The 24,245-nt window shown below is 40.8% G+C and overlaps 1 protein-coding gene across 4 annotated transcripts in view; it reads right to left on the bottom strand.

The window, feature by feature from the left end:
• The window catches only part of TMEM87B (transmembrane protein 87B), a 100,530-nt gene that overhangs the window by 26,795 nt on the left and 49,490 nt on the right, over nucleotides 1-24,245 (bottom strand). For 3 of the 4 annotated variants that reach the window (XR_002825950.1, XM_004388852.2, XM_023742802.1), the window contains 7 exons: nucleotides 19,517-19,570; nucleotides 15,833-15,923; nucleotides 14,221-14,282; nucleotides 13,801-13,984; nucleotides 6,614-6,713; nucleotides 2,064-2,157; nucleotides 48-119 (listed from right to left, as the gene is read on the bottom strand). Coding sequence is in view for 3 of the 4 variants with exons in the window: in XM_004388852.2 (XP_004388909.1) it covers nucleotides 48-119; nucleotides 2,064-2,157; nucleotides 6,614-6,713; nucleotides 13,801-13,984; nucleotides 14,221-14,282; nucleotides 15,833-15,923; nucleotides 19,517-19,570 (657 nt within the window). In the remaining variant the exon portion in view is untranslated. The remainder of the gene's footprint in view (nucleotides 1-47; nucleotides 120-2,063; nucleotides 2,158-6,613; nucleotides 6,714-13,800; nucleotides 13,985-14,220; nucleotides 14,283-15,832; nucleotides 15,924-19,516; nucleotides 19,571-24,245) is intronic. The other variant, XM_023742803.1, reaches the window with a different exon arrangement.

The following is a 24,245-nucleotide window of genomic DNA, read 5'->3' as shown; positions in this document are numbered from 1 at the left end:
TCTTTGATGACACAAGAAACTTTTCCGAAGGACATAGCAAAGGATATGAACCATACAAAAATGGAGTCAATAACTGCTAAAATAATGTCACCCAAAACAACAGCTAAATGGTTAGAACCCTGAAAGAAATAGAAAAACAAAACAAAAACTGAATGTAATCATTATGCTACAACAATTATCAACTGATAATGAAAAACAATTTAGCTTATCTCATCATTTACAAAAGTGACATAAATGATTTCTATTTCCTAAGAATTAACTGTTTTGGCAGCAACAAGTGTTAACTTGTCATCAACTTATCTGATGATAGTAAAGTAAAACTGTATTATGGAATGGCAAATAAAAAGCATCATGTCCCTCAGGGACAAGGACTAAAAGGCAGGAGGGGACAGGAAAGCTGGTGATAGGGAAACCAAGGTTGAGAATGGACAGTGTTGACATGTCGTGGGGTTGTTAACCATTGTCACAGGGCAATATGTGTACTACTGTTTAATGAGAAACTATGTGCTCTGTAAACCTTCATATAAGGTACAAAAAAAAAGAATTATCTATGTGAGATCAAATTGACAACAGCAACTCAAAAGGTTTGATGGGAAGGCTAGGGGGCAATGAGTTGAAGATAATGGTGATGGAATAATTTGGAAAAGGATAGTAAGAATAGCATACAACTGGAAGAACGTAATCGATGGCACTGAACCGTACATGTAAAAACTTTTGAAATGGTGTAACTTGGCTATGTATATTTTCACCAAAAAAAGTCCTCCAAGGTCGAGAAGGGAGAGTGTTGACATGTCGTGGAGCTGTTAACCAATGTCATAAAACAATATGTGTACTGTTTCATGAGCAACTATTTGTTCTGTAAACCTTCATCTAAAGTACAATAAAAAGAAAAGCATCATGTCCCCAACCTCACTTAGGTCCACCATTTCAATCTCTCCCAACTCCACACAAAACATATGGCCAGGGCTACTCTAACAGGTAATTAAATGGACTCCTGCTCTTTCCTACTGCATATGAAAGGACACAGACAAAAAAATAAGGGAACCACATGTAAACTTATTCTGTGACTAATCAAGAGTTGACTGAGAACTATATTTTTTGTTTTCTTTCTAGCAAAGATTAATTTCCTGTGAATTATATATATAAATGCAGAGTTCCTCATTATTATGTAAAGGTGAAAATAATATACTTAAAGATTAAAACAGCAGGTGCATCTAACACAGAATGCAAATGAATCAAAGACAACAGGAAGAATGAGGCTTTTTAACATCATTGAAATGTCCTGCTTTAAGGACAAATATGTGAAGTAAACTTACGTGAGAATATACAGATGAACCACTCTGCACAGTGGTCTGATTTATACATCTAATCCAAAAGACATTTTGGTTAAAAATTATAAGATTCTTTGAATCAGGTAAAATATATTAAGTTTCTTCATCACTTAGTATTCAACCATTTATTAAGAAAGCCAGAAAGCTAGGGGTCTTCCCCAGACATATATATTCTGACCCTTCACTACAGAGTAGAGTTGCTGCCTACATCATCACTCATTGTTCTCCCTGAAAGCTTCCTTCTCCTCAAAGTGGATATGCTAAGTCCCCAAATTAATGAGTCTACAAGAGACAGACAAAACTTATAACCAAATGAGACTTAAAAGAGTGATAAAATGTAATCTTTGTATGCTTGAAGGGCATAATTAACTTCCTGTTCACTTGGTACTTTTTAAATCAAGCGTTACGGAAGATATAAATGTGTACAAATTGTATAATGACAGACAAAATGTTCTTTGTAAACAACAACCATGAGCATTTGCGGGATGGTGCCAATTCCTGGGATGACATCAAGTAGTGTCTTCATAATGATAAAATTTTAAGAAATGCTCTATCTAGCCTTTTCTTTTAAGGAAGTACTTTTAAAAGGGAAACATTCCATAGGAAGAAGTTCAAACTGGGCCTTTTCCATAAATTTCCTACCCTTAAAACTTCATCTCAGGATATATAAAGTAAAATCATACTTCACAGCAAGAACAAAAGAAGGTGGTAGAGGAATTATGTTGTTTTTACCCCAATGACTCTCATCACGCCTTCAATAGTTGCAAAGATAAAGTAAAGAACCCCCAGTCCAATCACCCGGTACATGACTGTTCCTAAACGAGGCCTGGATTGAGGAAGAGGAAACAAAGAAAAAAACAAACAAAAAAAAGCATGAGTAAGTAGAATGTATCTGAATATAATAACCGGCACCCATTTCCAATACCAGAGAAGTCCCTATCTAATCAAATCAGTCTGCTCCTACCCTTAAGATGCTTTAGAAAAGCCACACATTTCCTGGGAAGAAAGACAAGACAGGCCTGTGTCTCTTTCTCTAGAACCTGAAGCTGTGGAGATTTCCCTGAAGCAACATTCTGAGGCTGCACAAGTGCCAGAGGATTTGGTTGCTGAAATTTATGTAATGTAATTAACATACCAGATGCTGTTGAGACCATTCCGACTCATGGCAACCCCATATGTATCGAAGTAAAACTGTATTCCATAGGGTTTTCAATGGCTGATTTTTTGGGAAGTAGACCACAAGGTCTTTCCTCTGATGAGCCTCTGGGTGGACTCATACCTCCAACCTTGCTGTTAGTAGCTGAGCGATCAGCTGCTTGCACCACCCAGGGGCTCTAATTAACATACACCAGGGACTATTTCCATGGACTAGAAGAGTGGATTGATGAAACCTAGGAAGGTAAGTGCCACCTTCTAATAGTCACCGGATGGAGCCCTGGTAGTGCAGTGGTTAAGCGCTTGGCTGCTAACCAAAAGGTTGGCAGTTCGAACTCACCAGGTGCTCTGAGGGTGAAAGATGTGGCAACCTGCTCCTGTAAAGATGCACAGCCTTGGAAACCCTATGGGGCAGTTCAATTCTGTCCTATAGATCACTGTGAATTGGAACTGACTCAATGGCAATGGGTTTTTTGACAGTCACTGGCAGAGATTATACTTTAATTCTTTTAACAACATTAATTAATAGTAGTTCTGAGATCTGTTTTGATAACAGATAAGCCACTGAGCTTGTAACTGGGCAGAGAAAGGGCAGGATATTAGGAGAGCTAATTCCATTCATTACCTCCCTTCTGATCACTGCCTCTCAGTAACCAAAACAAGAGTGTTAACGGACTTCGTTTTTCATTCTTTAAACAGAAAAGAACTGAGGACATTTTTTATTCTTTTAAAATATGAATGAATTGGGAAAATACAAAGATGATGACTTTTGCAATTAATAATTTGAAAACAGAACTGAAATTTCATGACATTTACAAATCATAATTTATTGCACATATATATTAACATACAAAAAAACTCTTTTCAGAGTAATTAGAAGAAAAACTGGTTTCCAAAAATATTTAAGCATTTAAAAATAAAATTTAAGTTAAAAACTAATGTACACAGCTCATGTTTAAGACTATCTAATTTGGTTAATTCAAATTATGATTCATTATAACCAGCGAACTGGAACTCCCAAATAGCCACAATTTTTATTGCTCTCACTTTCTATGAACTGAATACAAGAAGTTGACAGTGAAAAAATTCATTCAAAAAGAGGTTGTGCCCTTACTCATCTAGCTCAATTCCCTATTCCTTTTACAGCAACTGCACTCCACAGCAGATGTTGATAACCAGAACTATGAGCTACCGTTAAGATTCCACAACAAGAAGTCTTGGGGTTCTGTGCACTGCATTAAGACCAAAAAGGCATTTGAGAAAGAATCACAGTAAAAGTCCAACGGCAGGGGAAGAGATTTCCTGGCTAAAATCTTGTTAACTACACCTATCCTGAGCACAAGAGCATACATGTATACATTTAATGTATAGTTACTGAGTGCCTACTATGTGTCAGGTACTGCTCTGGGGCTTCAGGGCACAATAAAGGCAAAGCTCTGACCCCATGGAACTCAATTCCAGTGTGGGGAAGGAAGAGACCACCAATACCAACACATACATCCCAATGGTGTTACAGTAAAGATGGAAGCAGAGTGAGGTGGGTGTATACTACATTAGAGAGCATGACAGGGTATCTCCCCCAGGAGGTGACAGTGAGGCAGTGACCTGAAAGAAGTGAGGGAGTAAACCATGCTCTGGTTCTGGGAGAAGGTTACAAGCAGAGGCCTGTATGGCACTGTAGGGAGTACTAGTTGTGTTTAAGAACAACCACCGCAGGAAAGCTAGCAGGATGGAGCAATGTTCAAGGCAAGAGGAGCAGGAGATGAGGTCAGGGAGACAGTCGGGAACCACATCATAAAAGCCACAGAACAGGATTTGGGTTTTATTGAGGAAATGAGCAGCAAAGTACCAAGATCCGAGTTACAATTCAAGGATCATCTTATCCATCACTGTGCTGAGAAAAGGCTGTCAGCAGACAAGTGTAGAGGCAGGGAAACCAGTTAGGAGGCTATACGAGAAGATTGTGGCTTGGACCAGGCTGGTAGCGGTGAAGGGAATGGGGACTGTTCATTCTGGACATCTTTTGAAGTTAGAGCCACAGAACTAGATAACAGTACCCAGGGAGTGCAAGTTCCGAGAGCAGAGGTCTGAAGCCTAAGCCTGGGGCACACCAATGCTGCAGACCAGGAAGATGAAGAGGATCAGCAGAGAACACTGGGAAGGAGCAGCAGCCAATGAGGTGAGAGGAAAAAAGAAAGTGAACCCTAGAAATCAATCCAACCCAGGGCTCCATGAGTGAAGCAGGTGACAGAGCATCTGGATGAGGGCTTGGAGGGACCACCTGATGTAGCAAGGAGTGGTCATGGTGACCCTGACAAAAGCAGTCTCAGCAGAGTGATGGGGCAGAACCTCAATAGGCTATGTTCAAAAGAATAGGAGTAGTTGAGTACAGACAACTTGTTTGAAAAGTTATGCTGCAAAGGGATGAAGAGAAATGAGACAGAAGAAAAGGAGAGGGCTGTGTGGGGTTAAGGGAGGGCTTTTCTTTTGAAGATGGTAGAAATAACAGCATGCTGATGGGAATGACCTATCAGAGAGGAAAACTCATGATAGAGGAGAAAACAGAATCGAACACTAGAGCAGTTTCTTTGACAGATGAGAGGTAATAGGATCAAGAGCACAAGGGCAAGGGCAGGACTTGGCCACAAGCAGGGATGGTCCATGCCTTCCAAGAGGTCCAGACATTGGGTGACACAGATATGACAGCAGAAACACATCAAAATTCTCTTCTGATGGCTTCTATTTTCACGGTGAAGAACGAAGGTCAGCCAAGAGGGATGGAGGTAGGGTACTCGATGTTTGAGGGGAGAAAAGAAGGGGTAAAATGGTCTTCTGCAGAGTAGGAAGGTGACAAAATAAACTGAGAACTTCCAGCAGCTCTAAGGGTGCACCTGAAACTAGTGGTCACGAATGTAAAATGAGCTCAGGCAGTGTGGTCAGATGTCCTTCTTGGGCAGATTCTACCTCTCATGTGAGCCTGAAGCAGATGAAAAGCTGGATTTAATCAACGCTGGGGTTTTGTCAAGGGAGGATGACAAAGAGAAAGGCAACAGGCTCAGAGTGCATGCAAGGATGTCACTATCCTGTTGGACCATGGAATCTAAGTCAAAGGAAGAATGTGAAGACATGAGGGGGGGAGGGACACTGAAAGGTGTTAGGATCAAAGACCAGAAGTCAAAGGATGACTGAAGCTGAAATATTAGAGAAAATAAATGGGAAAGATAGGAGGTGATAGCTAAAAAAATGGATGCTTAAAATTGGGATTATGGAGAGGGTACAGTTATACATATTAACAAGGTATAGAAAATGACTGTGGAAATCAGTAGCTGAGATCAGGTGAAGGGCAAGACCAGTAGATGTGAGGAAGTGAGATCAGGTTAAAGGATCACCCACATGGACACTGAAATCTCTGTGAATTCTGATAGATGAAGTGTTGGGGAGAAAGACAATGAAGCAAGTGTTGAGAGGACTAAGGGATGAGGGAAGAAATCTGGAAGCTGTCCTGCACTAAGATGTAGCAGGTGATCCTGTCTGACAGCTTGACCTTCTGGGAATCAGAAAATTTTAGGGAAGAAGAACAATGGTTTGCAAAAAGCAGTAAGAATAAAGAGGACAAGTCCCCCCACATTCAAGCCCAGTGGTTCACAGGTATGTGAGACAAGGCTTGCTTGACATCAACAGAAATAGGGTTCTTAGGGACAGCCAGGTTTCAGTCAGAGATTTTTGTGTTTAACCCCACTATCTCTCACAACACTCAAATATAGGCATAAAAGCATAACTGTACTGTCTAGGAAACAGAAAATCATTTGAATCTCAAGAATCATTTTGGATTTTGTATTATCCTTATGTTGAATATTCATTCATCTAACTATAAAAGGTTAAGGGAATTCAAACTCAGGATCTTTATTTCAGGATATCATAATATAGCCAGTACATGGAAATCCTTTAAAGACATGTTCTTGTAGCCAGTACATGGAAATCCTTTAAAGACATGTTCTTGTAGATTTGTATTATCTATGGAATGCGTATTATGACTGAGAAGTTTCTGATTCAACAGAGGTCATAATGTAGATGGATTAAATCACAAGACTGGAGACTCAGCACCTTTTCAATACACTGATACTTACTTCACAATGCCATAACCCAAGCTCACAATGATGACAAGGAGACGAGCCAATGTCCTCTTAACCGCAGATATCAACTCCGCAAATATTAATAAACCTTGGGCTGAGGAGAAAAAAAGAAAATAATACACTTTGTGCACATTTGGAGGCCTGCCACCTTGGTTCTAAACATGTTTTGTTTACAACTACGTTCTGACCTCAGACTAATTAGCCATATTTGATTTGAAAGTCATCTGATCCAATCAATGTTGAAAACCTCAATGAAGGGGGAATTTATCACCTCCTGAAGAGTTCACTCCACATTATCAGCAGCTCCACTGGACATAGCATTCTCATATCAACCTGAAATCTGTCTGCCTGAGCTTCCCTCTATTCTTGTTCTTCGCCTCAATGCCACACAGAACAAACTCTCCCTTAGTGTCCTATAACTATTTGAAAAGCAGAATGCCCTCCAATGTCCTCTTTTCTCCAGGATATCTTCATCATTCATTCATTTAGAATTTATTATTATACTACTACTGTGTACTAAGAAGTATGGCTCTAACAGTGAAAAAGACACCCTGATCCCCACCTTTGTAGAGTTGTACTCTGGAGAGAATCCAATGCGGAAAGTGCTAGAGATAACACAGTATTCCTTGGGCCTATAAAGGAGGTTGATTTAATCCACACTAGGAGGAGGTATGGGTGGATTCAGAAAAGCTTCTCAGAGGAAATGACATCTAAATTAGGACCTGAAGGCTAAGTGTTAACTGGTTGGAGAAGGGGAAGGGAAAAGCAGAGGAAATTGCACGCACAAAGGCACGGAGAAGACAAGAGGAAAAGCAAAGCATGCTGCAAGAAGTGAAATTTCAGTATGTCTGCAGCAGAGACTGCAATAGGGGACAGGTGTCAAGAAGAAGTTAGTGACAGAGGCAGGGTCTTTAGGCCATGTTATGGAGTTTGGATTTGATGCTAAGGGCAATGGGAAGTCACTAATAGTAGACAAGGAGTAGAAGAGGGATTGGCATACTATGGCCCATGATTCAAATCTGGCCCTACATCTGTTTTGTAAATAAAGTTTATTGAATCAAAGTCACAACCATTCATTTACATGTTGTCTGTGGCTGCTTTCCTGCTACAATGACTGAGTTGAGTAGTTTCAACAGACAGCCAATGGTACACATAGCTGAAAATATTTACTATCTGGCCCTTTACAGAAAAAGTTTGCTGACCCCTGGAGGAACATGCATAGCATTATTTTAGCAAGATCGTTCTACCTACAATGGCTTGGTGAGGAACAAGACTGCAGGTAAGGAAAATGCTCAGGAGGCTATTCCAAAAATCCAGGTAAGGGCTAATGAGAGTGCTGCCAATGAAGGTGGGAGGAAGCAGAAAGATATTCAGAAAACAGATACGGTTACACAACCACTGGTGAATATACCTAATTATCCTTGTTTTCAGCTCACACTTCTCCAGTTTGTCCACAAAAAATCACAAGAGACCTGTTAAATGCCTTGAAGACAGATCTGGAACCAGAACGAGAGGAAGAGGCATGAAGACTAGTCTAAGGTCTACTGGCAGGGCCACTTCCTGAGAGGAAGTCCTGGAGGAACAGCAGGTTTTGGGTAGGTGAGTCAAGTACAAAGGTGGAAAAGATGAGTTCCACTTCTGCCACATGGAGACTGAAAAGTGTGCAGGGCATTCAGAAGATGTTTAGTAGGTGACTAGACAGACAGGTCTTTAAGAAGAAAAGCACAGATGAGCTCTCCAAGAGAGGGTGCAGCCTGTGAAGAAGGGGTTTAGGAATACAAATGTTTAAGGATGAAGGATGGGCATGTTTTCAAATCCCTCCATGAGCTGCTTAGTCTAGACTCTCCATTTCCCACCTGAAGTTATGCAAATACAACCTTCCTGGTACAGCTTGACTTACAGAGCAGAATTCTTGTCTCCTCCCTGTTCCTGCTCCTTCTGCAATCTAAGGCTGTGTGAGCTGCCTACATTGAGCCTATTTTTCATCAGTTTCAATTTTTAGGAGCCCTGGTGGCACAGTGGTTAAAAGATCGGCTGGCTGCCAACCAAAAGGTCAGCAATTTGAATGCACCAGCCGCTTCCTAGACCCTATGGGGCAGCTCTACTCTGTCCTACGGGGTCACTATGAGTTGCAATCGAGTTGATGGCAACAGGTTTGGTTAGTTTTGGGTTTAATTTTTAAATCCTTTTAAAGACTTCCCCATTTGTATTTTTGCAATATGTACTTTAACCTAAGTTTGAGACCTTACCTATTACATTTCACCTTTCTATTCAGAGTGTCAAACCTCTTTGCAGCCCATCGTATCTCTTTAGGTGAGAAGAGTCTATCTAAAATGATTCTCTATGCCAAGTATTCATAACTCCTGCCAGTATCATATCATCCACAAAATTGAACAGAATGCCCTCTACGCATGGATAAATGAACAATAAACGTTAGGTGAACAACCAGCAAGAATAAAAAATCAACTAAGTCTAAAACCTATGACAGAGACCCCATTTAAAATCTCCTTCTTGCTCAGTGGTTCTCAACCCTAGATGCACATTAGAATCACCTGGGAAGTTTTTACAAGTGCTAGGCCTATTCCAACCAGAAATCTCTGGCAATGGCATAGTCTTCAAAGTTCTTCAAGTGATGCTAACGCGCACTCAGGGATGAGAACCACTGCTCTAGACCAATACTGCCTAGTAGAACTTTCTATGATGATAAAATATCCCACAAACACAGTAACCACTAGCCACATGAGGTTACTGAGCACTTGAAATATGACCCATGTGACTCAATTTTTAATTTTATTTAATTCTGCATAATTTAAATTTAAATAGCCAGCTGTGGTTTGTGGCTATCATACTGGACTTCACAGCTCTAGACTGATAAGACTAAACGATCCCATGTGTTACAGAGTAGAACTGCTCCACAGGGTTTTCTTGGCTGTAATCTTTACAGAAGCAGACCACCACACGAGGTCTTTCTTCCATGGTGCCACTGGGTGAGTTCGAATCATCAACCTTTAGGTTAGTGATTGAGTGCAAAACGTTCGCGCCTCCTAGGGGCCTCACTGACAAGACTAACAAGTGCTTATCCACGGGTACCCTTTAGACATAATCGCACAACCAGTTTTCAGCTCATATTTCCCCACCTGTCCATGAGAAATCTCGTCAAATGCCTTGAAGAAGTCCAGATACACTAAGTTTACTACGTTTTCCTAACCGCCAATCTAACAGCCCAAAAAGAAAGTAGTTTGACGTGACCTATTCTTTTTTTTAAATTTTTTTTACTTACTTTAGATTAAGGTTTACAGAACACACAGCTTCTCATTAAACAGTTACTACATATATTGTTTTATGACATCGGTTAACAACCCCACAACATGTCAACACTCTCCCTTCCCGACCTTGGGTTCCCTATTACTAACTTTTCTGTCCCCTCCTGCCTTGTAGTCCTTGTCCCTGAACTAGTGTGCCCCATTTGTGTTGTTTTGTTTTATGGGGCCGTCTAACCTCTGGCTGAAGGGTGAACCTCAAGAGTGGTTTCATGACTGAGCTAAAAGGGTGTCAGGAGGCCATAGTCTCAGGATTTCTCCAGTCTCTGTCAGGACAGTAAGTCTGGTCTTTGAGTTAGGATTTTGTTCTACATTTTTCTCCAGCACTGTCCGGGATCCTCTGTTGTGATCCCTGTCAGAGCAGTCAGCAGTGGTAGCCAGGCACCATCTAGTTGTACTAGACTCAGTCTGGTAGAAGCCATGGTAGTTGTGGTCCATCAGTTCTTTGGACTAACCTTTCCCTTGTATCTTGTTTTCTTCATTCTCCCATGCTCCTGAAGGGCTAAGTATCTTAGTGGAGTATCCTAGATGGCTATTCACAGGCTCTTAAGACCCCAGACACTACTCACCAAGGTAGAATGTAGAAGCTTTTCTTTATAAACTATGTTATGCCAATTGAGCTAGATGTTCCCCAAGATCCTGGTTCCCACAGCCCTCAGCACACCCAATTCGGTCCCTCAGGGAGTTTGGATGTGTCTATGGAGCTTCCATGAACTTGCCTTGTACAAGTTGTGCTGGCTTCTCCAGTGTTGTATACTATTTTACCCTTCAACAAAGTTACCACTTACCTATTGACTATTTAGTATTTCACCCCTGCCCCTCCCCTCCCTTATAACCATCAAAGATTGTTTCTTTTTGTGTGTAAACCTTTTCATGAGTTTTTACAGTAGTGGTCTCATACAATATTTGTCCTTTTGTGTTGACTTATTTCACGCAGCATAATGCCCTCCAGATTCATCCATGTTATGAGATGCTTCACAGATTCACCACTGTTCTTTATAGCTGCGTAATATTCCATTGTCCTAGGAGTGGGATTGCTGGATCATATGGTATTTCTATTTCTAGCTTTCTAGGGAAGTACCATATCATTTTCAAAAATGGTTGTATTATTTTACATTCCCACCAGCAGTGCATAAGAGTTCCGATCTCCCTGCAGCCTCTCCAACATTTGTTGTTTCCGGTTTTTTTTTTTTTAATTCGTACCAGTAATTTCAGGGTGGGATGGTATCTCATTGTGGTTTTGATTTGCGTTTCTCTAATGGCTAGTGATTGCAAGCATTTCCTCATGTGTCTGTTAGATGCCTGAATGTCTTCTCTGGTGAAATGTCTGTTCATTTCGTTTGTCTATTTTTTAATTGGATTATTTGTCTTTTTGTTGTAGAAGTGTAGGATTTTCTTGTAGATTTTAAAGATGAGACCTTTGCCTGATTGGTAATAGCCAAAAATTTTTTCGCAGTCTGTAGGTTCTCTTTTTACTCTTTTGGTGAACTCTTTTGATAAGCATTAAGTGTTTAACTTTTAGAAGATCCAGTTATCAAGCTTGCCTTCTAGAGTTTGCGTGTTGTTGGTTATGGTTTGTATCCTATTAATGCCATGTATTAGGGCATCCTAATTGGACCTATTTTTCTTCTATGAACTTTAGAGTTTTTGACTTTATATTTATGTCTTTGATCCGTTTTGAATTAGTTTTTGTGTATAGTGTGAGATATAGGTCCTGTTTCAATTTTTTGTAGATGGACATGTAATTTTGCCAGCACTATTTGTTAAAAAGACTGTCTTTTCCCCATTTGATGGACTTTGGGCCCTTGTTGAAGATCAGGTGACCATAGGTGGATGGATTTACATTTGGGTTCTCAATTCTTTTCCATTGGTCAATGTATGTCGTTGTACCAGGACCAGGCTGTTTTTGACTACCATAGCTGTATTGTAGGTTCTGAGGTCAGGTACTGCAAGTCCTCCTACTTTTGGTTTTGTTGATTCTTTCTATTGTTTATCTATTCTCTATTTCATTTATTTCTGCTCTGATATTATATCCTTTCTTCTGGTGGCTGTGGACTTCTTTTACTGTTCTCTATTTGTTCGAGGTCTGCAGTTAATGTTTTGATTTTGTCCTTTTCTTCTTTTTTGATGTGTGCATCTACTGCTATAAATTGTCCTCTGAGCTTTGCTGTGTCCCAAAGGTTTTGTATGAGGTGTTTTCATACTCGTTTGATTCTAGGAATTTTTTGATTTTATCTCTGATTTCTTCTATTACCCAGTAATTTTTAAGCAGAGTGTTGGTCAGTTTCCATGTAATTGATTTTTTTTCTTGCTCTTCCTGTTGTTAATTTCTACCTTGATGGCACTGTGGTCAGAGAAGATATGTTGTATTATCTCAGTGTTTTGGATCTTGTTGAGGGTTGCTCTGTGGCCTAAGATGTGATATGACCTATTCTTAACGTACACATATTGGGTCCTAACAATCACTAATTCCCATCCCTTCAATGATTTTTCTAAATTCTGTCCTACCAGGATCACTGCTAAGCAAGAGAACTTGTTATAGAATTCCCACTTGAAAAAATCAGAAATGACATTAGCCTATGTGCAGTCTTCTGACACCTCTCCCATTGAACAGTACTCCTCAAAGACAGTGACAGTGGTCCAGGGTTTCTCTTCCAAGCCCTTTTGGTGCCATCTCAGAGGATCTGAATTTCCTGAGGATGGCTAATGGACTCTCATCTCTTCATGGATCTCAGGCTTTTGTTCCTCCTCACCAAAGTTCACACCACTAACATAAAAGGAGCTGAACTACCTTCTCCACCATTCATGACTGCTATAATCCTTAGCCATAAACAGCAGACCTACCCTTCCTTCATTACCTAAATTACTAAAAATACCACAAAAACTTCTTACACAGTAACAATACCTCTCATGTGCATCCTTGGGTGTTTGTCCTTTCTTTATTCTTTTGTATATATCCTCTTAAACTTTTTATTCTGGAAAATTTCAAATATTCCCTACACAGAGAAAGCGTATAATGAGTTCCCATGTACCTATCACCCAGCTTCAAATAATTATCAACTTTATGCCAATCTTCTTTCATCTATATTCCAACCCACTTTTCTCCTGCTATGCTTGAAAGCAAATAGCAGACGTGACATGACCATGCCCTTTGAAAATCTATACCAAGATCATTTGTAACTGATCACTCAGAAGCACATTCTTGAGAGCATTCAACCCTTTTAGGCTATCTCATCTTCCAAAGGTTCAGCAATGGAACTATACCTTTACCCCTCTGGTCTTTTGAAATCTAGTTTCTAGAAGTCTGGGGCATACATCTGAGGATGCTCAACTATATCCCTTCCTTGCTTCACCCATTCCATTGTGTAAACTGGGATGGTGCCTCCATTGGTCATAAGTAGCTCTTTGCAAGAGTGAAAGGCTAGGGAAGATGCAAGAAGGCTGCGTGTACCATTCATCCTGGCACCAATGATTTTACTCCCTGTGGCTAAATCACTTTTCTTATTTGAAGGCAAGGGAGAAGAGGATGGGGGAGAAAAGGGAGAAATATGATAAAAGGGATGGCAATACCTGAAGTTCTCCTGTCCAGAACTCTGTATTGTTTTAATCCAATCACTAGATAGCTGAACCTTAGGGAATGGGAATTTCCTTTTCCCAGGAGGACGGTGAGGAAAAGTTAGCAAAAAGGAAAGTAGAAAATGAGGACATGTCTTCATGTTAGTCCAGATCAGAGTTGTACTCTGATACTCTCTTCTTGACCTCCCTCCTCTTCATCTATAATATGACCGTTCTGTACCTCTGCTCACAAATGCTAGGAGCCTCTTGGACCACTGTGTATTTATAGAGACAGTTACAACTTACTTGACAGTCCAGTGCTGTTGATGTTTTGGTATTCAGAATAAAAAACTGCTTTTTCAAGCATTCCCAGGAAAATAACAGCTGCAATCCAGAACTGGATTCTTAATATATCTTTCCAATAACAGGCAGACCACATCAGCCACAGTACGCCATATAAAATATAAATAATACACATCACCATGTAAAACTGTAGGAAGAAAACCAATTTTGGTCAATTAATGTCCTTGATCGTTTAAAAGTTGACAGCTCTACATTCAAATATCTAAGCTTTCATATTCCACTCTGGAACCAGAAATATAGAGGGTATGTCAAAGCATTAGCTACTAAGGCATTACCACCGCCAAGACCTTAAAATTTAAGAATTTTCCAATCAGAATACAAATTTCATTTTAAAAAAGGAGAAAAACAATGAAAAATACTCACAATCATTAGAGGCCAATCTGATGCAGAGATATATCCATGAGGCCCCTTCATAGAAAGAGAAACTAGGGAAGGTAAGGTGGGGACAGGAAGAAATGAAAGGGTTAATTAACAACCAGTCTTAAGTTTTTAAATGTAAGCAATGTAAGCTCATTTAAGAGAAGGCTTTACAAGCATAAGCTAAGCCAACAAATGCAGAATTTTTGCTTAGCACACACAAGGTATTGAATAATTATTAAATTGTTTGATTACATCATCTTATCCAGATACCCTTGTGTATATGCTACTGTAAAAACCTGTGCCAAATCTGATCTCATACAAAAAGAAAAGCAGTACTGGCTCCAAACTAGGCCTTACACTGGCCCCCTTGCTGAGTCACAGACCTCACTGAGGATTTTATCTTCCTTAATGTAACTTGGGATAAATTACTGAGCTCAAGCCTATAGGTTGGGATGTTGTACAAGACAGTAATAATGAACACTGACTACCAAATACAGTGCAAGATGTGCAGAGTTCAGCAATTGCTCCACTTACTAACTAACTAGCAGGGGCTTAAAACTGCCTGCTGGTGTCAGGGGGAAAAGACAGTATACCCGGGAAAAAGGTACAGGCTAGGTACGGGAATGGTCTCCAGGTCACTGCACCCCTCCATGTGGCATGGTTTGACTCGTGCCAGTCCCTCCCAGTCTCAGCTGGAAGGAAGCCCTACTTCACACAATCTTCCTAAGCAGTCACCTGACCAGCTCCCCTGCCCAGGCCCATGGCACACAAGCTCCATGCCTCCTCTGCAGCAACACCTATCTAGTCTTGTTTTCAGCCTCTCCACAGACTGGGCACTTCTCAGAGGCAAAGCCTGGCTTCATCTCTGTGTCCCCAGTGCACGAACCAAAGCAATTTGCAAATCCCCAGGATTGTCACATGCTGTTTGGTACTGTTTGCCCGGCAGACGCCCACTCTGTAAAACATCAGCCAAAGCAATCACAGGATACATGAAAGAGTTCATTCCCTTGAAAATTACTTATTGAGAGCTCACTCTTGCATTAGGCACTAGGAACTTCTTTAATGCTCTTGCATTAGGCACTAGGAACTTCTTTAATGAGACAGAGAGGGTCCAGCCTCATGAGGCGAGGGCTGGGGAGGGGACAGACCACGGGCACCACAGTTAGCAGACGTCCTACTCCTATTCCTCAGCTACAGACAAATCCTTTGAAATAATACTTTTCAAATAACAAATATTTCAAACACCTGATGACAGCCATTTTCATGAAATAAAGAATATAAACTACTTCAAATATAATCAAGATGATGCCTACCCATTTCTACATGTTAAATAACTATTTAAAATATGAAAGGATGGAGAAATTTTATATCCCACTATGAAGCATGGGGTTTTAAAAATTTATCTCAAATTAACAGAATAAAATTTTCAAAACATTTAAAAAAATAAACATTGAAGTTAAGACAAGCATAAAGTTTTAAGTTCCCAAAATAAAAGCTCGATTAACTGAAATTCATGTCTGCGTGTGTTTTTAACACAGTATGTAAATTTAGGCAAACAACAAAATATAGACTATAGTAAACGGAGACAATAAACATGCATACAGTTTAACTATACCATTCAAATTCCAGCTTGAATCTGTTTTTTCCGTTTTAATAGAAACAATAAAGATATGAAACCCATCTCTCTGTGTTCTGGCAACGACATCCTGAAACAGGAAAATAAATATCCTTAATGTTATTCTTCTTAATTCCCATATAAGATATAATAAACATATGTCATATTTTAAAACAAGTTTTTGTGATTTAATTGGGGTTATTTTTAAAAAAACAAACAAAAAAACAGAGAAAAGGAGCAGTAGGTAATGGAAGGATGGATACTTTACAACTATCCTCCCAGAGGATGGCAGGGGAGGAAAAAAACTTTTCCGACATTTCAGTGTTTTTCTTCTACATTTCTACAGGTCCCTCCTTCACCCCAATGTTACAATTCTATTTTTTAACTAATAATACCATTCAAATATTTTGTCTAATACTACCTGTTACGGGTTGAATTGTATCCCCTAAAAATGTGTGTCAACTTGGCTAGGCCACGATTCCCAGTATTGTGTGGTTGCCCACCATTTCATGATCTGATGTGATTATTCTGTATGTTGTAAATCCTAATCTCTATGATGTTAACGTGGCACAGTGGTTAAGAGCGAGCCTGCTAACAAAAAGGTCAGCAGTTTGAATCCACCAGCCACTTCTTGGAAACCCTATACAACAGTTCTACTCTGTCCTTCAGGTTTGCTCTGAGTCCGAATCGACTCGACAGCAAAGGGTATGATGTTAATGAGATAGGATCAGAAGCAGCTGTGTTAATGAGGCAGGACTCAATCTACAGGATTAGGTTGTATCTTGAGTCAATCTCTTTTGAGATATAAAAGAGAATAGAGCAGAGGTGAGAGGGACCTCATGCCACCATGAAAGAAGCACCAGGAGTGGAGCAGGTCCTTTGGACCTGGGGTACCTGCGCTGAGAAGCTCCTAGACCAGGGGAAGATTGATGACAAGGACCTTCCCCAAAAACCGACAGAGAGAGAAAGCCTTCCTCTAGAGCTTGCACCCTGAATTCAGTGTGGCAGAGTGGCACCCTGAATTCAGCCTCCTACACTGCAAGAGAATAAATCCCTGTTTGTTAAAGCCATCCACTTGTGGTATTTCTGTTATAGCAGCACTAAATAACTAAGACAGAATTTGGTACCAGGAGTGGGGTGGTGCTCTAACAGATACCTACAATGTGGAAGAGGTTTTGGAATTGAGTAATGGGTAGAGGCTGGAAGAGTTTTAAAGTGCCTGATAATAAAAGCCTAGATTGATTGCCTTGAAGAGACTGTTGGTGGAATTATGAACATCAGAGACAATTCTGGTGAAGACTCAGAAGGAAGTGAAAACAGCTATAAAACAGCAGAAACAGCAGCATCAGAACCAGGAGACCAGAGCGATATGGCACAGGAGCCAATCCATGGAGCAAGAGATCTGACTGCCTTTGTGCAGAAGGCTTCCTAACACAGTGGGGTGCCTCCAGGCACTTATCGGTGGAGCTAGGCTTGCTGACCCACAGAGCAAAGCTGAGTGCCTTTCGGTCAAGGCTTACTGGTGGAGTAGGGTGCCTCTGAGCACTTATCGGTAGAGCTAAAGAGCTTTGTAACACTTGCCTGAGCAGGACAGAGGCCAGGCCAGCCCAAGAGGACTGAGGGGCCAAGAGCTCAAAAGTCCAAGGAACCAGGAAACAGAAGTTGAAGAGACAAGGAGCAGAGGAAGCAGAACTCAGTCTCAAAGGGTGAGGCCACGGCCTCCTAGGTTTCAAAGAGTCAGACCTTCACCAACTCGGTTCCGGAATATGGGGCTGCCATTCACAAGTGTCAGGGGAATGGGGCCAGAGCCACTGCCCAAAGTTGAGGGGGCAGGGCTACCATGGCCAAGGGGAAGAAGAATGGGGCCTGCCAGGGCTGAGGGGGTGGGGTCATCACTCAGAAAAACTAGGTGAATAGGGTTGCTCAAATCTGAAAGGGCAGAGTGGGCCTGGAAGGTAGAGCTGAAGCCCACGGCCAAGGGGCCTCCACCCAGAATCCAAAGAGTATGGCCAACACCCAGAATCTGGAGGGCAGGGCCATTGCCTACATGGTCTCAGAGAAAAGAGGATTATTTTCAAGTCTTAAGAGCTAACATTTTATGTTTGCTGACTTGCTTGATGCCTGTTATCTCTTCTTTCCCTCCAATTTCTCCCATTCGTAATGGAAATGTCTGCCTTGTGCGTGTTCCACCACTGTACTTTGGAAGCAGATACCTTGTATTCTAGATTTCACAGATGAAGAAGAATTTTTGGAATTTAGATTTAGAGTTGACTTAAGACTTCTGGGATGATATGATGAGGTGAACGTGTTTTACATGTGGCTAGGACGTGAATTTTTTGGGGGCCAAAGGATGGAATGTTATGGATTGAATTGTGTCCCCCAAAAATCTGTGTCAACTTGGCTAGGCCATGATTCTTAGTATTGTGTGGTTGTCCTCCATTTTGTAATCTGATGTGATTATCCTATGTTTTATAAATCCTAACCTCTATGATGCTAATGAGTCAGTATTAGAGGCAGTTACATTAACGAGGCAGGACACAATCTACAGGATTATATTGTATCTTGAGTCAATCTCTTTTGAGAATTGAGCAGAGGGGAGAGGGACTTCATACCACCAAGAAAGAAGCACCAGGAGTGGAGAGTGTCCTTTGGACCTGGGGTCCCTACCCTAGAAGCTCCTTCCCCTAAAACTGACAGAGAAAGCCTTCTCCTAGAGTTGGCACACTGACTTTGGACGTCTAGCCTCCTAGACTGTAAAAGAATAAATTTATCTTTGTTAAAACCATCCACCTGTGGTATTTCTGTTAACCGCAGCACCAGATAACTAAGACACTAGCCTTCTCATATTTTTATCCTAGTATTATCAAGTATCCAGTTTTAATCCAGTGTGTGCTTTTTTTTACTTGAGCTGGGGGAGAAGGTAAGCAGGTAACATTGTCAGAAATAACTCAGATTAAGTATATAGGCTAGATGATTCAAATTCCTTAAAGTATTGTAGAAGCCAAACAGAGGAACAAAACTCCTCACTGTAATGCCTACAAACTCTCAAATTCCCCCACATAACTTGACCAAAACTTTTTACATTCCTCCTTCCTGAACATTTCCCGTCCCTCTTTTCATTTCTTAACTTCTCTACCTGCAACAGAATCTATAGAAGTGTAGCGTTTGTCCCGGCCACTGCAGGATGAGGCCTTTCCACTATCAGAGTTCTCTCTAAGATGGCTGAAGAAAACAGGAAATGTGAAGAGCCACAGTGTAAAAGCAAACTTAAGCTCTCCTAAACCTGCTTTAAGTCTCTACACGCAACTCCTACTGACCCTTTTGACTTTTTAATCAATCTTCTGACTTTTACTAACTCCTCAAATGCCAAATTTTTGTCACCCCCCCCTTGTGGGCATTTGGACATGCAATTTTATTTTTTAAAGAAAAGAAAAAAAGGGGGGAGGATTAATTTTAATCTTAAATTACAACCTTCAAGAGATTTTAAAACAAAGACAGCAACAGTATATACTAAACTCATATAGATATATAAGAAAACATACTGTTTTAAATAATATTATTTTTTTCATTTCCAATTCTATTAAGTCCACGTTATGTCACTCTACAAGCATTTGTCCATCAGCACATTTTTTCAATCCTACTACAATTTGTGGTTTTCATTTAAAGACAAATAAAATGACTTACCATTGATCCTTCTTGGTTTGAAACATTTCTGATATTTGGTATTAGTTCTTTATTCTGGGGAAAAAGAGTAAAACAATTCCATTTTATACTATTGTATTTCTATGGGGGGAAATAATTTTAACAATTAAGGAAAAAAAAAAAAAGCTGAACATCAGAGAACAAATCTCATGTGCCCTAAACATGAGTAACAAAATCCTACTTTTTAGAAATTACTTCCTTAATCAAGATAGTGGTTACTACTGGTAGAGAGGGTGTTAGGGAGTAAAAGGGAGCGTGAAGGGAGTGTCTCTGGGGTACAAACATGTTTTCTTGATCTGGGTGGTGTTTACATGGGTGTGCTCAGTTTTTCAAAATTTATCAAGCTGTACACTTATGATATGAGCTCCTTTCTGTATGTTTATTATACTTCGACACACATTTTGTAAAGAACTCCTCTGAACTTTTTTACTAAAGACAAATTTTCATTTCAGAATTTACAGAACAAAAATAAATTAAAAAGACCCATAACCTCAAACCCAAGGATGATTGCTATTAACATTTTAGAATATAACCATCCATGCGGTTTTCTAACTGTAATTGAAAATAAGTGCAATTAAAGCCTACTATTTTACAACTGTTTTTCTGTTAACAAAGCATCATAAGAATCCTTCAGGTCTTTACAAGTCTTCTGTGTAACTTTTAATAACCAGATTATTTTATTCTCTGGATGCACCATGATTTAGTCATTCTGCTAAAGGTGTACTTTTATACTGCGGTTAATTATTTGATATTATTAAGAAGATTAAAGATAATCCTAGCACCTAAATATTTAACACTATTTTTAATACTGGCATTTGTTAATTGAATATAGCAGGCAAGAAGTATGAGTTAACAAGAATACAAAAAACAGAGGCGGAGCCAACATAGCACCACGGACAGAAGCACCATGCCATTCCTCTGCAGCAAAGACTGGAAAAACTAAAGTAAAACAAATACAAACATCAATCCTGGAACTCTAAGTGTCAACTGAAGGGATAAAGAACTTGATCAACCACCAAACAGAACAAGAAACTGACAGATAACAGAGAACTACAGACCGCAGGTTCCCTACCAGCTAACATGGCACGGATTGATCATCCTGGAATACAGTCACCAAGGAACGCAAATAGGAGTACAGAAAGGCAACTTCACAGAGCTCTCAACGTGAGACAGAGCACCCGGAAACCAGGGAAACAAGCTTTCCCACCCCCTACCCTTCTTCCCGGTACAAGGCCTCCGCTGCTTTCCAGCAAACCACGGTCACTCAGCTGGAGAGATACCAGCTCACTGCCACCCGGATTTGCCATCTTGGACCTCAGCCACCAAGGACTGCAGACAAGGAGTATGGGACGGCAACTTCACAGAGCTCTCAACAGGAGACAGAGAACCCAGTAACAGGGATACTTGCTTTCCTACCCCCCACCCTTCTTCCCTCTACATGGCCTCTGTCGCTTTCCAATGGGCCAAGGTGGCTCAGCCAGAGACACCAACCCACTGCTGCTAGGGCCTGCCCCACCCCCACGGGTCGGCCCCTTCAGCATCTTTTTGTTTGTTTTGTTTTGTATTTTTTGTTTATTTGCTTTTTTTTTTGGCTTTTCTTGTTGATCTCTCTCTTCCTTCCTTCCTTTCCTTTCTCCCATCCAGCTAGCCCCATGCGCCACTGCCTCCCCTCTTGACGAGCTGTGATTTTTTGTTTTTCCTGTTTCTTCTCTCTCTTCTTTCTTTCCTTTCCTTTGTCCCATCCACCCAGCCCTGTGCACTGCCCCCACCCCTTCTCGAAGGACCGTGCTGCACAGCTCAGTTGAAGAGTCATTCTGTGCAGCCTCCCCAGGTCTTTGCCGCTGGCACCGACAGGCTCCCTCAGCGCCATTCTATTTATTTGCTTACTTGTTTGTTTTTGTTTGTTCGTTCTATCTTCCTTCCTTCCTTTATCCCATCCACCCAGCCTGTGTGCTGCGGAGTTCAAAAAAAGGGGGGAAAAATGGAAAATTCAGAGGATCACTGAAGATTTGCTGACAGAAAACTTCCCTAATGTCATGAAAGACGAAAAGCCAACCATCCAAGGAGCTCAACGAACCCCATATAGGATAGAAACCAGAAGAAAAACACCAAGATGTATCACAATCACACTCGCTAAAACCAAAAATAAAGAACCCTGAGAACAGCGCGAGAAAAATGAAAAGTCACATACAGATGGTAAACAATAACACTAATCGCTGATTACTCGGCAGAAACCATGCAGGCAAGAAGGCAATGGAATGACATACCTAAAATCTTTACAGAAAAATATTTCCAACAAAGAATAACACATCCTCCAAAACTCTCACTCAAATACGATGGCAAAATAAAAACGTTTCCAGATAAACAGAAATTAAGAGAATACGTAAAAACCAAACCAAACTTACAAGAATTATTAAAGGGAATCCTTCAGTTAGAGAACCAACAGCAGCAAACAATAACCTGAATCTAGCACAAAAGACAGCACCAGCCAGATAACAACCTAGATAATAAACTCTCAAGGATAAAACAAAGCGAAAACATTTACAACAGGGAACCTGAGAGGTCAATCTATAAATGACAACAATGTAAAAACAATAAAAGAGGGAATAAACGGTGCGGGTATAGAACTTTCTAATGGAGAGGAAGTCAAGGCATTATCAAGTAATAAGAGACTGGTTTAAACTTAGGAAGATACGGATAAATTTCAAGGTAATCACAAAGAAAGTTAACAAACCTACTCATCAAAATAAAGAAGAAAAACAAGGTCTCATTAAACACAAAATCTAAAAAGAAAAAAAAAAAACCAACAAACAAAATAAATTCAGCACAGAACACTAAGAGGAACAACGAAAACGTCAACAGCACAAAAAAGCACTACAAATGTCAGCCATAAACTCACAACTTACTGAACCTAAATGGCTTAAATGCACCCAAAAAGAGACAGAGTGACAGAATGGATAAAAAACAGAACCCATCGATATGCTGTCTACAAGAGACAAATTTTAAAAACAAAGACATAAATATATTAAAAATCAAAGGATGGACTTCCAGCAACATGGCGCTCTAGGCAGAAGCACCATGCCATCCCTCCACAGCAAAGATCTGAAAAACTAAGCCAAACAGAGAAAACAGCAATCCTGACACTCTAAACGTCAAATGAAAAGATAAAGAACTCAGCCAAGCATCAAATGGAATAAGAAACTGACAGAGAACAGATAGCGAGGAGACATACATGCAGGGGTCCCCTGTTGGCTAATGCAGCATGGATCCACCATCTTGGACTCTTATCAGAGACCAGCGAACAGAGGGTACGAGAAAGCTTCAGGGAGCTTCCAGCAGGAAACAGAACAACCAGTAAGCAGTATGCTTTCCCATCCCCCACCTTTCTTCACCCCACTCAGCCCCCTCTGCTTCCCACGAACACAGTCTCTTGGCCAGGAAGCACTGGCTACTTGGATTCCACCTGCCCGCACTGGCCAACTCCCTGAGTGCCATTTGTTGACTGCTGGGGTTGCTTTTTTCCACTTCTTTTGATTTCTTCCTTACCTCTCACCACCTCCTCCTCCTTTCGCTCAAATACCTGGCTCCATGGGCCATCTTTGGTTCTTCCTGAGGGGCTACGGAGCTCCACTCGAGTGTGGAACTGCTTACTGGTCCGTGCTGCCACGGTGGTGGGATCCCGGGGCTTTTTGTTTGTTTGTTTTCTTTTTCTTCTCTTGAGTTGGTTGCCCGTTCTGGCTGCGCAGTGCTGCATGGCTTGGGACCTACACCCTCAGCTTGTGAAGATGCGCAGAGGGATTCCTGAGCGCATTTCTTTTTTCATGTTTTTTTATTCTGTTTTTGTGGGGGGTTTTCTTGTTCTTTTTTTTTTTTTAATTTGTTTTCTTTTCTCTCTTTTTCTCTTTCATTACTCTGTTTCTTCTCTTTCTATACTTTCCTTCTCTTCCAGTCCCCTGAATACTTGGCGCTGAGTGACATCTCTACCCCTTCTAGCTAGGCTGTACTTCAACATCTGGGAACAACTTTCCCAGACCTTGTAGTTGCACCGGTGGGATCCCTGGGAGTTTGCTTTTCTTTCTTCTTTCTAATTTTTTTTTTCACTATTTTCTTTTCTTTCGTTTTTTTTTCTCCATTTTATAGACTCTCATCTCTACACTCCAATGGCAAGCTCCCCTACCACTCTTTTTTGTTTGTATGTTTTTGGCTCCTGTTCCTCTCTCCTCTCTCCCATACCCATCTTAGCTCCACACATAACAATCATCTCCCCTCCATCCAGCCGCCTGCACTGTGCGCTTAACATTACTCCACCAAGCAGCACACGCATGGCCTACTGGAACCTGCCCTGCACTGATTACCGACCTGCCCTGGTGGCTGTAGTAAGTGCCACAAACAACCCATCCCAGCAACTCCTCTTCAGCTAGACCCGCCCTGCTGTACCATATCTGAGTGACTGACCCTGCCAATTGGAGGAGGCAAAAACTATTGTGCCCACAGACAAGCAAACAACAAAGAACACACAGCCTGCCTGCTCAGACATAGCCTAAAAAAAAAAACAACATGAAACAAACAAATCTACAATCAATAAATGAGAAAGTAACTACTGAATGCCCGAAAGACAGCAGACAATATCAAAACATTTACAAAAACAGGACAGGATGGTTCCAATAGGCATCCAAAATAAAACACCAGATGACTTTCCAGTAGAAGAAAA

The sequence above is a fragment of the Trichechus manatus genome, unplaced genomic scaffold, assembly GCF_000243295.1.
Source record: "Trichechus manatus latirostris isolate Lorelei unplaced genomic scaffold, TriManLat1.0 scaffold00219, whole genome shotgun sequence".
Lineage (NCBI taxonomy): Eukaryota > Metazoa > Chordata > Mammalia > Sirenia > Trichechidae > Trichechus > Trichechus manatus.
Note: the sequence above shows the minus strand (reverse complement) of the source record. Positions and strands in the feature narration are given on the sequence as shown.